This window comes from Pagrus major, chromosome 9 (genome assembly GCF_040436345.1).
Source record: "Pagrus major chromosome 9, Pma_NU_1.0".
In the NCBI taxonomy this organism is placed as follows: domain Eukaryota; kingdom Metazoa; phylum Chordata; class Actinopteri; order Spariformes; family Sparidae; genus Pagrus; species Pagrus major.
The window spans coordinates 7,924,690-7,939,510 of NC_133223.1; the positions used below are offsets into that span (position 1 = coordinate 7,924,690).

Below are 14,821 nucleotides of genomic sequence, written 5' to 3' on the forward strand. Positions count from 1 at the left end.
AAGAAGAAGACAGGAACACCAATCATAGTAGTTATGAGAAATCTGAAAAATGAAAGAGGCTGGAGGATCTTTGGTCCAAATCCTGTTACGTACAACTCGAACATGAGAAATGGCATGCAGATGAGAATAATCCAACTAGGTCAATATGTTTATGCTCGAGCCGACATTTGAGATCCATCCAGGAAAACACAGCTTTGTGTCCAGCTGCAGCGGCGGGAGAGTTGGGGGGGGCTTGCTCACGCAGATATGACTGTGCATGTGCATATTATGTACAGCTGTGCATTTATTAAAAGGATTTCTTAGAAGTGCTGTTGTCTCACTGAAGTGGCTGAAAGCTGTTGTTTTGTGCTGGTGTGCAGCATCTGTATGTTTGACATTCTTTCATGTACGTGAAAAAACGCAGTTACTCAGCGTTTTCTCCGCAGTTTAATTCTTGTCCTGGCTGAGAGGCAACTGAAACAGCAATTAGGTCATCGTGGGACATTAACCTTCCCACCGAAACCCAAAAGAATGAAATCATTTTGGGTTAGCAGCAGTTTAGTGGAGGAACTCTGGGATACATCTCTGCATGTGAACAGTCAGTGAATGGTGAGGAACGTAACTAAAATGTGCAACAAAGTTTTTACACTTTTTTTTCTGTGACTGCGTTCAGAGAGGAACCTCTGCCAGCACAGCCATTCACTCCCAGTCATACTTTAGTGTGAAGGAGGTACCTGTATCTCTTGTTGTCCACGGGCACGATGTCCATGGCGATGTAGTACTGCTGGTGAGGGTCCAGACCGGCGATCTTTACTCGCATGGCAGGAAACATCCTCCTGAAGGGGTAAAAGATAACACATACTGATGAATCTGATCAACTAAAACTTGTTTCTGTCCCTTTCATTCTGTTCTGTCAATTAAGAATGTCCATAAATAACATTTAAAAAAAACATCTGAAAGTAACCATTGAATTAAAAAGATTAAAATAATCGATTCAGGTGAAACACAGCTGCCAAAAAGTCCTCTGAAACACTGAAACCAGCAGCTGTAAGATGGCAGATTGACCCGCAACACTAATAGTATTTAGAGGCAGTGGTGGAAGAAGAGTTCGGTTCCTTTACATGAGTAAAAGTATTGATCCCTACGCTGTGAAAATGTCACACTGCAACTAAAAGTCCTGCATTCAAAACCTTTCTTAAATAAAAGTATGTAAGTATTATCAGTAAAATACTAAAATACTGGATTAATATTACTGCTGCATTCATGTGTATGTGTCATTTTACTGCTGTAAATGTTTAATGGTGAGCTCATTTTAACTCCTTTATACTGTTGGTGAGTTTAATCTACAGCGATGCTCCATATTCTATGAGATCATCATATGTTTGTAGCGTCACTGTGCAGCTGTGGGACGATGCATATTTAGCTAATCCAAGATGGCTTTTAAGTAAATGTTTAGCTCAAGAATTAGGAGAATTTTCTCAACATATAAAGGAACATTAATGCTTTTCACTTTAAGAGACTGTTACATAGCCGCATTCAGTTAGTTTAGGCGAATTAAAAAATATATGTACAATCAACTCAAATCAGATAAAATAAGAGATTTCATGTCAGTTTTCTGCTGTTTTCAAGGAGGAAACTGAGGCCAAAATAAAAATAGTAAAACTAGTGTTGTATTGAGGTATGTGTTTCCCTTCTTGTCACAATAAGAGTTTTGATGATGACAAACACAAAAATGCTGAGAAATAACACGGTAAAGGAAAACACAGTGAAAAACAACAGTTTACAGGGGAAAAATAATTATTTCTCTAATAAATCGGGGGAAAAAGTATATAGTAGTGTACGGTCATGTACACGACCTGAATTATCTTTTACATTAAAAAACCTCCTGCGTGTATTCCAGTGTAGAAAAATCCAAACTATCAACATTCAAATTATTTATTCTGATTGAAAATACTTTAATTTGTGCCATTTTACACCAGGTCACCCTATCACACACTAAATCACAAGAGAAATTCCTAACTAGCAAAGAACATTACAGGTGTTACCAGCGGATGAAAAGCCTCTGAGCTACAGGTCGTCACTCTGAGCGATCATTTATATCAAGGTTTAATACTGTTGATGTCTGCAAGCTACACAGTAGACTGATACATGATCATAACTACTAAAAAATTACTGGTAAATGACAAACTACGCTGGAGTACATTTACTCAAGTACTGTACTTTTTGATATAATTGTACTTTAAATGAGTATTTCCATTTTATGTTACTATATACCTTTACTCCATTACATGTCAGAGGGAACCAATGTACTTTACCTTTTTACACTTACAGTTACTTTTACTTAAAAATGTGATATTCTTATATGATATAATGCAGTACTATACTACCAATCTGCCCAGCAGTGAACACAGTATCTAAAATGTGCTGTACATTGAGGAACAACATTAAAATCTCTTCATAAGTGATAAAAAGGAACAACATAATATGCTATAACACTATGAAAGGTGCGTTCTGCATAATGAGGACTTTAACTTTTGATTCTTTTTCTAAAGTAAATGATCTAAAAACTTCTTCCATCACTGACGACAAAACTACAGCTGTGTCTTCATCACTTGATACACACTTAATGAAAATCAAACTGGTGACATTTCACAACCAGTTATAAAAAACATTTTTAAATATTAGCTGCATTTTTTATCCTTAACACCAGCACTCTGAGTCAGTCTTTAATCGCTGACATGAGGAGGGGGCCACGTCGCTCATCTGAACAGCCTCCAGACTGATGTAAACACACTGATGTTTGTGCAGCGCTGAGTGAACCCATCATACAGACAGCACACACACACACACACACACACACACACACACATTTTTAGCCTGTTCATTGAAAGGGTCCTACTATGGAAATTAAAAAATATACAAATTAGAACATTTAAACCATCATGGAAATTAATTTTTTTAGGTGCATTTTCAAACATTTCTCCGTTTGGTTGGAGGCAGTTTCACGTTAACTGTGACTGAAATCCAGCCAGACATTTTGCAGCTTATAAAGTGTAAAGTCTAATCTCAGTGCGTTTACCACCGTTGAATCAGAGGAGATTCAGCCCTTTCCGACGAGAGTTTGGTATTTTAATATATTATGTATAAAGCTTCCACAACAACATTATCCTGACACCGAGCCTTGATGAGTTCTCTGTCATTACTTAAAAACATTTTATCATGTTGATTCTCTCTTTTCATAGTGTGAAAAATCCTCCCAGTCTCTCGACCCAGCTCATCTTCATCTTCATCATTTTAGCAGAGGGAGATCCTTCGGTCCATAATGTCACGTTGCTGTGACCTCTGACCTTTGCCTTTTGCACAATTTAGTTTTCATCTTGTGGTTGTAGAACTTATTTTTATCACAACACTTTAAAACAGTCAAACTTTAAATGGTATTTATAGATGTATAAACAAATATATTTTTCTTCTTGAAATATTTTTAGCAGGCAGCTCCTCCCATTCTGAAGCTGCTGACTGAAGCTTTAAGCTCATGCAAACCTCATGAAAATTAAAGTCTAAAAAAAGAAAACAAGACCATCTATATTAACGGTCTATATGTGGAGAGGGAGACATTTCAACTTAATTCCTCATTTTGCACTTCAAACGCCGCATTTTTCCCTTTTCATTTAAAGCTCGTAAATCCGGGCCTGCCTAATGAGAAAAGAGGGCTGTGCTCTCGCTCCCCTGCTCCTCTGGATTTATGGGCTTATTATGAGCAGGCCGTGAAATACGCACGGCGACGGTCGTGTCCGCCTCCATTCTGCTTCAGCGCAAACTGATTGTTGCTCTATTTATGAGCTGATTACCAATTTAAACTCAATTCATAAAAAACCAGCCGAGTGTAGTCCATAAGGAGCGGAGAGAGACATCTGAGCTCATTTCATCAGAGAAGAGAGGAGAAACTGAAACACGAGTTTGGTCTCGTTTGAAGCTGCGCACAGAAAAATAAATATTTATTTTATTTATCAAAAAATAAATAAGAATATTTATTTTTGTTGGGTGAGCTGGACTGAAATACAAAGATCTGCCACAGATATTTTATACATCACAAACAAATACAATTAAATGATTGTGTGTTTAGGTCACGTATCATTTTAGCCATTTTTCGAGACGAAATATTCCGCACATAAAACGCCTTATTATCCTCTACAGAGACTAAACACAGGTTATCAAGCGCCTCCACTGGATTGTCTTTGTTAATAACTATAAATTAAACAGGTGACATTATTCAACAACTGCTTCTTCAGTTTTGTCCAGGAAATATAATAATCCTGAAGAAGTTCAAACACCCCGTGATAATCAAGAAACTTTTGATCCAATAAACATTTTTTTTCTAAAAGTAAACTTTAGTTGTAAATGTAAAGATTTATCTCACCTCACTGACGTTTAATAATTTAAGCACTAAAGAATCAACATGATAATAAAGATATTGTCGCGGTGAATACTGAGCCTGATGTCAGTCCCGCTGACTGGTGTGGACAGAGGGGGGTGTTGGTGGAAATGTGCGGCGCGGGGAGCGGAGCAGACTGCGGGAAAAGGTCCTTCCTGCAGGATCCGCAGGTCAACTCCTGCGCTCGCTCTGAGGTTGGACTGTTGGCCCGAGAGAGCGAGAAAAATCCGGAACATGTTACAGAAAGATTAATTAGAAGCAGCTCTGCTTGTTCTCCGACATCAGGAATAACCTGCCGCGTCATGAAGGCCTGAACACAACAGAGCGGCCTGCATGTGCAACACATTAACACCCTCCAAACAGAGCTCAGAGGTGTGTGTGTGTGTGTGTGTGTGTGTGTGTGTGTGTGTGTGTGTGTGTGTGTGTGTGTGTGTGTTTGGTTCGGTGCGCCTGCAGATTGAAGGTCTGATTAAATGAATGTGTGTCTGAGTGTTGATCTGTGTTTTGTCATAATCTGACCTCATTGGAATTTTTTATTTTTTTATTTTAATCACTCATTGATAAGGATCACACTTGGCTGTTTCTCATCGCCAAATAATGAAAAAAAAAACCCGTTGCGCGTAAAAGTTCGCAAATCGCCTTTAACGCACAGTTAGCGCACAGTCTGTTTGCGCCATGCGTCTGCCGCAGAGCTACACGTAGACCGTCTGACCTACTTCCAGCAGCTGTACGTGTGCGCGCTTGTGCGTCCGGCCTACCTGCCCGCCTTGGTGATGATCATCTCCGTGCCGATGTCATGGAAGCGCTTCCACAGGTCTGCGCACTGCAGCTCCACCTGGATCTCCTCCATGGAGGCCGGCGGAGACGGCTCGCAGGGGCCGGGGGCCAGTTCGTCAGGCGAGCCGAAGGAGCACGACGTCCTTTCGGCCAGACCCTCTCCGTCGGAGCCGGGACTCGCCTCCGAGTCTGAGGGGAAAATGAGGGAGATGATGAGAAGGCAGCTCTCAAACAGTGGAATTATACGCTTTACGCAGGAAACTTGGCACGGTGAGAAAGTACAGCGGTTCTCTCCGCTGACTCCAAATCACCTGCCGTCTGCCGGGCCTGGCTCAGCTCGTCATGGAGTTCTGGGTTTGTGTCAAAAGCAGAATAAATGCTGCGTAAAGCCTTTGAAACGCGACGTAGAAAGTATTAAAGTTTAAATTGGGCCACACAATGAAGAATTCCGACGGGAAGCATTCAGCAAACGAAGTTTCCCCCTCGAGTGCTCCTTCTGGACCAAGTTTACAGACTGACCAGTCAGAGTCATCAACACGGTCACAACGTTAGAGCAGATAGAAACGTTCCCTCCATCCTGAATATAATCCAGACCTACATGAGAGCTTTCCATCAGTCTGAGCTCCCAGACACCAACCAGCATGACCTCAGCCTCCTTCACATTTTTCGAATTCACTTTATTTTAATGCAAAAAATGTCCAGGCCGTGGCAGGGTGGACAAAATAACAGGAACAGTTACAATCCTGTGAGCTATTTATTTTAAAACAAGGCTGAACAAAGTGAGGCCTGTAGGCCAAAGTTGGCCCACCATAAGGTTCAATTTGGCTGCTGGGTAAACATAAAAAATATATAAAACAATTCTAAAACAAAATAAATAACTTTAACCTTTTTGTTTAATGTGTAGATTGATTGTTAATATTTTTTATGATCTGAGGATGGCATGCAGAGTGACACTTTGTAGGGGAAGTCAGTCAATTAACGGAACTTGTGGTACCATTTTACTTCTTAACTATACAAACAATATGTGTTTGCTTTCTGCTCTTGATGCACAATTAAGTTTCATCTGTGGCCCTCTAAGGAAACAGTCGGGCACCCTGCTTTAAACTGAAACAGGAAATTAGAAATTACACCAGATTCTAAATCCGAGACGCTTTTTACTTTTTGCCAATTAATAAAAACACTTTTAAACATCCAAACCCACTTCTTCTGAAGAATTTCACACCAATGAATTCTTTTTCACTCAGACCTTTAAATATTTTTTAGCACATCTGGTGTCATTTATTTTATTTTTTATTTTTTAAAAAGGAAACTTTTTGGGTTAAATATCTAAATGCATCATAGTTTTTCCAGCTGGGATGTAAAAACTTTAGTGCTCAACACCTCAAAACTGCACATTACCCCGACAAAACTCTCATAAGATCACCACATGCTATCTCTTATTTCACTTTTCTCAGAAATAGTTTATAGCTGAATATCCTCCACCCCCTCCTACACCACCACCACCACCCAAAAAATAAAAAAGAATCTAATAATGTATTATTTATTGGGGGCCCTGACACGAGGAGGTTGACTTGGCAGACTAAGGGCACACAAATATGGTTATGCAAATGCAGAGCTGCTGAGCGACTGGACAGCGTCCCAGGCGAAACCGCCGCAGCGCACACCGAGCCAACCCGGCTGGAAACAAGAGCACGGAGAGGATAGATGGAGATAGGAAGAGCCGAGGGAGGAGGAGAAGAGAAAGGGTGGAGGGCTGTAATAATGACCACAGAGAGACAGAGACAGACTTTCCATCATCTACTTGGGAGATCCTTCCAGTGTCGCTGCAGCCAGCGAGGACTGTCACACATGATTACTCTCCCCTTCCTCTCCTTTTGATTGTTCACACACATGCAGATACACACTCGGACAGTCTATCAGGCAGTCAGCTGCCCCTCGCTCTCTATTAAAAACACTTAGTACACATACAGCTAATGTTAGAGGAAGAGGACAGGGCCAACGGCTCCAATCACAACCCAAAAACTAAAAGCCTGCACTGTTGTGTTGTAATCTTCAGATGGGACCAATAAAATGAGATCATGTAAACAGACAGTAATTCAGCATCCAAATAAGTAAGATTAGGGATTGTTCTTCAGACTTTGCTAATAAAACATTTATATACCGTATACAGACAATAGCCTACATACAGGGTGAATACAACGTTGTAAAAAGTAAACTTTACTTGACTTTACTTGAGTAAAAGTAAAGATATCATGTAAAAATATGACTTTGGTTAAAGGGAAATTCAGCCAAACAAATAGCACTGTGATATTAAATGTACTGAAGTATCTAAAGTAATTTTTTTTGCTCCGAATGAACATACCTTAGTATCAAAAGTACAAGTAAAAGTAAACTACACATTTATCCACACGTATTCTGTATACTAGGGGTCTATAAATTATCGGTCTGAACAATTACTGGATCTGATATTCAGCTCTAATGCAGCATGCAATCTGCAAAGTAACTAGTAAATACAGTTACCAAATAAATGAAGTGGAGTAAAAAGTACAATATCTGCCTCTAAATTGTAGTGCAGTGGAACTATTAAGCAGCAGAAAATGGAAATACTGGCGAAAAGTTATAAAAAGAGTTATAATATGAATACCGCAACCCCCTTTAGACCCGTGTTCTGATCATTTGTTCCCAAAGTTTTATAGAACATTTGATGTTATTAAAAATTGTGCTTTTGAGGAGATTTAAAAATTGCGAAATAGCCTAAAAATATTGCAATATTATTTTAAGGCCGTATTATCGAGCTGCAGCCAACATTTTTCCTCATTTGATGTTCAGTAACTGAATTATTTATCATTTGATGGCCCAAAATAAGTCTCTTCTACCCAAATAAAGATTCATCTAAAATAATGTCTTCAGTGTACAGATTGTGGCTGTTACAATATTATGTAACATTATATATTATATTATAATAATTAGTTGATTTTTCACGTTGACAGGAACTAGATTTGACACTGCCAGAAACTTGACAAATGTCAAGTTTCTGGCATCCAATCTGAAATCTGCTTAAATATTTGCACCCAACGCAGCCTGAAAAGCCACATTGAGCAGCCGCATATCTGCAACAGGCATCTAAAACTGGATGTTGTGTGAAACGGAGGCGTTCAGAGGAAACAGACGCATTCCAGAGAACCAACGCGCCCGACTACATAAGATAATTTAGCAGGAACGCCTCCGAGATGCAGAGAAGGGAAATGTCGGCCAAGCAGGAGCCTGTTGACTCCACCCGGTCCGTCCTGTCATCAGGATGAAGGACCTGTCCTCTGCCACTCACCAGCCACACACACACAGATACTTGTACTTCTGTAGTCGTGAGGACCTTAATTGATGTGATGCATTTTTCTAGCCCCTTACCCAAACCTGAACCTGAACCTGAACCCAAACCTCATTCTAGCCTTACGCTGAAAACAAAGTCTTAACCTTCAAACAGGCTTCTGAAGCTGCGAGGAACAGCCAACATGTCCTCACTTTACAAAATGTCCTCACTTTACAAAATGTCCTCACGCAGTTGGTACTTTTCTTTGGTCCTCACTATGCGGCAAGTGCAAGAATATGCATGAGATTTTCAATATGTTGGTGTGTGTGTGTGCACGCGTGTAACCGCAGTATAGCTGTCATGTGTAGAGTCAAACATCAGGCCTGATGTCAGTGAATTTCTAAAGGTCAAACAAAATGTGACTGCAGCTCAAACTGGACGTAACGTTCAGTCAGCTATCACACAGCATCGAGTTTATGTGAAGGTTTTCTTTCAACATCTTCGTTCAAGCTTTGGTTTAGTTTTATTCAAAGCTGAATGAATACAAACATAATAATAAACAAAAATCTGCCCCCTCAGCAGAACGTTGCCCTGACATCTGCTGTGGTTACACGCACACACACACACGCACACACACACACACACACACATAGATTCGGGGGCCTGTATCTTGTGGTTTAGGGCTCCCAATCAGTTCATGCCAGGCCTCATTAAAATGAGGCTAACATCCATAGCAGCCCACTAATTGGTCTGAATTGAATCAAGTCAGTGCTGTACATCAGGTCGTCCTCTGTGTCACAGTTCACATGCAGTCAAAAGCATCACTAAAGCATGAAAATATCACAAGGAGGGGGGGAGCGCTTTGAATGAAATTATAAAGGGAATTTTAGTCAGAATGACGATTGAAAATTAAATGTGTATTTTATGAAGTTGTAACAATTTTTATTTGGGGAGAAAATATATATTTAACATTGATAGATTTATATCTCTTTATTTTTACTTTGGCTGCCTCTCGTGGGAGGCAGTTTTGATGATGCTGAAGCAGAGATTTTAAACTTGGAGCTGCAGATAGATGTGGAAAACTGGAATCATTCTGGGAATCATCTTTATCATTACTCTGACATGCAGCTGCAACTGCTTTTACTGCGGTAGCAGGTAGAAATTCTTCACTTGATTTAAAATGTGTAATTTTCTTTTAAGATGTCTCAAACAGAGAGGATTCATCTCTCAGACCTCTCTGATTTTCCATCTTTCCGAACATTTTGTACAGCCAGCCGTTGTTCAAACCTTTAGAACTTTATTTTAATGCAAAAAGTTTCCAAACATACCGAATATTGCAGGCTGAAACTGTAATGATTTCATATCATCTGCAATGTTTCAATTTGCTGTGGTGGTGCAGCAATAAAAAAAAAGTGTGCTGTCTTGGATCTGAATATTTGAAGGCGTATATGCTCCGCAAACATTCAATGAAGTGTTACACGCAGATACAGAATGTGCAGTATACTGTATGTGATACTTTTTAACTGCGTGAAAATGTTTTTGTTTACTTAATTGAATGTCAAGGGGCAGTTTTCAGGGAAATCAAAAGTTTAAGAGGTTAACAAATGAGCAAGGGAAGTTCTACTCTAATAGTTATTATATATATATATCACATGTTAAGTTAATGTATTAATATTATAATTGTAGAGAAATAGCAAATGTTCTCTCTGATGGTCCTGTTTGCTTTTGTAGACCAAATAGTGGCACCGGTATAAAATTGAGACTGTTTCATAACCAGTTAAAAACTCCTTCAAGGAGGTTTAATGAAGCTGCAGCAGGCTCCTGAAGTGGACAGTAGCAACGTGTCAATCCATGAAATCACCGAGTAACCCAATCTACACAATGAGAGCACCTGTTTCCACACTGATGGAGACTCAGGCACGAAGGAAGCAGTAAAAGCTTCAATCCAGCTCATACACACATCTCTATTATCAGCCTGCGCGATAATAAAGTAGACGGAGAAATGACTGCTCACACATGCACTGTGGAGGGACGAGCGTTTAAATCATTTTAGTATCAGTACAATATTATACAGTAATATTAACTGGGCCTTAATTAACAGATTCCCAGGGAGACGTCAGACGTTTGGAGTGAATTATTTGTGTGCGTAATCTGTGCGTAAAAGCGAAAAGTGTCAGCTTGTAAATCACATAATTTGGGTCGGGCCTTTTATAAATAGCATTAGATATTAAGTTATACAAGATGTAGTTCGACTTGTTAATTATTGGCTTAAGGGTAAATATTATGGAGACTTGGTTGTAGTAGTTTTGTGGGGTCTAACAAAACTACTTTTTCTGTGCTAACTGAGCTGTTCAGCTCGTCCAGGCAGGCCGTTAAATGCGAGCCTGGTTCAGAGCCCGAGCCTCTCTCAGTCCTGCCCTTGTCTTTGAGGCTAATAAACGTGTTATACGACCAACCAGCTTCCAGACTTGCCTGGAGTTGAGTAAAAATAAAATCACTCCGTTAAGGATTCCTCTAAACCACATAATCTGACCACAGAGACTCGCTGTTCTCGGTCACCGCCGCACGACGCGCCAAAGCGGAGGCTTTAGGACCCGAGCAGGACCCGCTGAACCTGCCAGGAACCCGCCTGCTAATGAGCGGGACCAGGGGGGGCGAGGAACCGGGAACTGGGTAATTCATTCAGCCACAAATCCTAAAACTCCCCGGACAAAACCGGTAGATGATGAACAGAAAGACTTTTCTGCCCCACGGATCCAAAGAGCATTAGAGACTGCCTGCAGGGCTGTTTAATGACGCCTGCTCTAATTCTGTTGATTATCTTTGACCTTTTAAAACACACAAACAGGCTGTTTACCATTGAAATCAAGGCTTAGTATCACCTCCCTCACACTGCAGACTGTTCTGTGATTTAATGTCAGCGACAACAACAATCTTTCCAAAAGCGCTCCTAGGAGAAACAAAATCACCTTCTTTAAATCCCATTGGTGAAGTGGAAGTTAACTTCCCTCTTCTTTTCTCACGCTTTAAAGTTCTGCTTTCTAGTGACCTTCAGTTTCAGAGCGGGGGAGCCGCGCGTAAAGGCGCTGCGCCCCGGAGGTCAGACTGCAGCAGGCGGCGAGACTCAGCGTCGGCCTGAGGTTGTCTGAGCAGCGCGCAGAGGTACGCTTCATTTCTGTCTGTCTACATTCCTGCAAAGGTTTAACGAGCTTTGCTGCACATATGGGATAACATCGATTTCGTATTTCAAACCCAATTTAATATTTAATTATTAAAAACTGGACTCATTTGGATCCAAAATCCCCAGGAAGATTATTTTAACCAATTAAAAGTTCTGCAAGAAAATGACTAAAGTTAAACATTGTCTTTTTTCAACTCATTAACTTGAATTTCAAACAAAAATGAACTTGTAGGAATGACTCAAGCCGCGCAGCTTCTGTATCTGTAGGTTTAAAAAGGAAGTTTGGACATGTTTCCGCTCAAAGCACCGACTTCAAAAATCACTTCAGCTCTGATAAAGTCGCTCCTGAGCGGCGCAGCAGGTTTATCAGCTCTGTATGATCAGTTCATGTCTCCACACTGATGACCAAAATGAAAGAGCAGGCAGCCAGAGTAGTTTTACACCTGCAGCTAATTCACAAAACAGAGCACTGCTGCAGTTCATGTGCTGAAAATTCTATTAACATGAAGTTCACGTCAATCAGCCGTGAATTGTAAAAAATAGGGGACCCACAATGTTGTTATAAGTGAATTTCTTATATAAAAAGTGTAGCTGTTCCTAAAAATGCTTGTTTAAAAATTCGCTAACACGTGCTTATAATAAAGAAATTAAATACAGAAAAGATTAAATTAATTAATGAATTCACTTTTTTAAATCTGTTTTAATACAGAAGTCTTTTAATTCCTGGATGTTTCTCTTGTAAATATGATTTGACATTTTTTTATTATATGTGTTTGTTTGGAAACATGCCCTGCATTCCCATTATTGCAGCTCATAATTTATTCATATTTTACACAAAGGTTGTCTGGTTATTGATTATTTTTATTTTTATTTATTCATACAAAAAATACAATATTTTATTTCTTACAAATCTATGCACTGATGACACATTTTCCTCGACTGAAGTCTTAAATTGTTTACCTGAAAGCTTCTCTGAGCGCTCACACACCTGCACAGTACTGGATGTTCAGCTTGTGGCGCGACACGGACGCGTGATTATAATTGTGCGCAGGGACTGAGCAGCTTGCAAAAGGTTTAAATTTGTTTCAGACGCATCAGGCCATTTACTTCATGCCAGTGGAGCTTGGTACAACAGAGCGAGGCCTCCCTGCAGCCTCAGTCGCAGTGCGCGCACACAGCGTCCCAGCAGCAACACAACCTCACGCTTTGACTCATTGTTTTCTTTCTGTCACTAATAAATCCAGCAGTCCGGAGTCAAAACCTGGACAGGTCAACCCGCAGTGACAAACAGACCCGTCTAATTATTTCACATGTGTTCAGGCTAAAATCTTTAATGAACTTGTTTTGATCATTTGATGTGTTGCTGATGTAAATGAGCTCCTTAATGTAATTTTCTTGATGCATATTTAGTGTGATGTCCCTGACAGTGCACCGGTATGACTGACTCTCTACAGGCCCGAACCATCAGCTTTATAAGCTGCAGCTACAACAGTAAAACTTTCTTTTAGTGTGGCAGCGCTGCAGCAGAGCGGACTCTCTCAGTGGGTTTAAAGAACTCCACATTCACATGAGACCGTGGAGCTCACAGCTACATGCCCTGTCGAGGGTTGGGTCATTGAAAATGGAGCCATGTTTTGACTCGTCGGTGTGCATGGCCCTGCAGTGATATAACGGAGATCCGGACATTTGAGCGGTGTAATGCATGTCTGCGCACTGACCCGGGTCCATATCCAGACAGTGCGCCGGGTCCTCTCCGTCCGTGCCGAGGCTCTCCATGGACAACTCCAGCTCCTTCTCCTCCCAGCCCCGGAGCTTCCTCTTCTTGTTGGAGCCGATCAGGGCTTCCACGGAAAAAGCGTGGGCTCTCGAGCTCAGAGCTGCGGCAGATCGCCTCCTCTCACTCATTTCTCTCAAATCCACCCGACGGGGGGGACGCGGCGAAAAACCCACTCCGTCCGTCCAACGCAGTGGAGCAAAACAGTAAAAAAAATTGCACACGTCAGTGTTTACAGCGGGACGCAAACTCACCAAGTGTCCAAAGTAATCCCAACTGTGACTAGTAACGCTGCGTCAAACTTTGGACGGCAGACTGTGCCATCCCGGCTGCGCGTGAGATCAAGTCCGGGAGGAGTGATAGTTTTGATGCGGTCTGTCTCTCAGTCCTTCCACTCCGCGGCTTTCTTTTTCTCTTTCTGTCCCCCGAACTTCTCTCTGATTGATACTCACTTCTGGAGGAGTTTTTTTTTTCAGGCGCAGGGGGCGGCCCTCCTGCGCCCTGTCAAACCCGCGCATCCAATGAGAAGTGAGGAAAGACAGCGACACAATGTGTTCCGTCCAATGGCAGCGGAGGGAGACGCGCGTCCTGGAAGAGGAACCGTCATCCGGACTGCAGCAGCCTGATGAACTGGCTCCATAATGTAGCCTATGGAAAATACATCAGCCCCTTATCTTTGTCTCATTAAACATGTGTCTGATTCACAAGTGAATAATGAACTGATAAACAGCGTCAGTCTGAGTGAAGTGATGTACTGATTGACTCAACAGTCACATCCCGCAGCTTCAGCTCTCCTCCTGAAGGTGGATCATCCAGGTTCAGGAGTGTCAGCCGACGCCCCGGCCTCATGGCGAACATCCCAAAGTCATTTTAATATCCGTCTTTTCACCAAGTGTGTCTGAGCCGCTGATTCCATCATTACCAGGGATTGTAGGAAAAGTCACATTACAGCTTCATTGTGTGAGCCAACAGCTGAGGAGGCCGCGCGGAGCTGCAGCAGGACAGGTGGGCCGAGCTCCGGGCTGAAAAGGAACGAGAAGATTAGCGAGTGAAAAGGAGCAGAGCTGCTCGGCTTACTGAGCGATAACTCCGGAGAAACACACGTTCTGAACAGCAAGTTTAGAGTTCGATCATCAGGAGCGGATAGAAGGACGACCTGTCAACCAACGACCTGTCGTCTATTTATTGTGTTGGCTCTGATTTAATCATCTGTTAACTCATTTATTAATGTATTCAATCATGTTGAAGGTAAAATCACCTTAGAATATCACAACACACAGACAGTTACTCCATTAATTATTAATACATTCAACTGTTTTAAATATGAGAATTGAATAAGAAACGTTTTGCGTTTAATATTGTGTTGGGAAA

General features: G+C 41.3%; 1 protein-coding gene across 1 annotated transcript in view; it reads right to left on the reverse strand.

Moving 5' to 3' along the window:
* Nucleotides 1-13,581, reverse strand: part of tbx15 (T-box transcription factor 15) — a 48,134-nt gene extending 34,553 nt beyond the window's left edge. Inside the window, exons 1-3 of the mRNA XM_073474128.1 lie at nt 13,395-13,581; nt 5,170-5,377; nt 714-815 (exon numbers count right to left, since the gene is read on the reverse strand). Of these exons, the coding sequence (XP_073330229.1) occupies nt 714-815; nt 5,170-5,377; nt 13,395-13,581 (497 nt within the window). The remainder of the gene's footprint in view (nt 1-713; nt 816-5,169; nt 5,378-13,394) is intronic.
* Between the last annotated feature and the right edge of the window lie 1,240 nt (nt 13,582-14,821).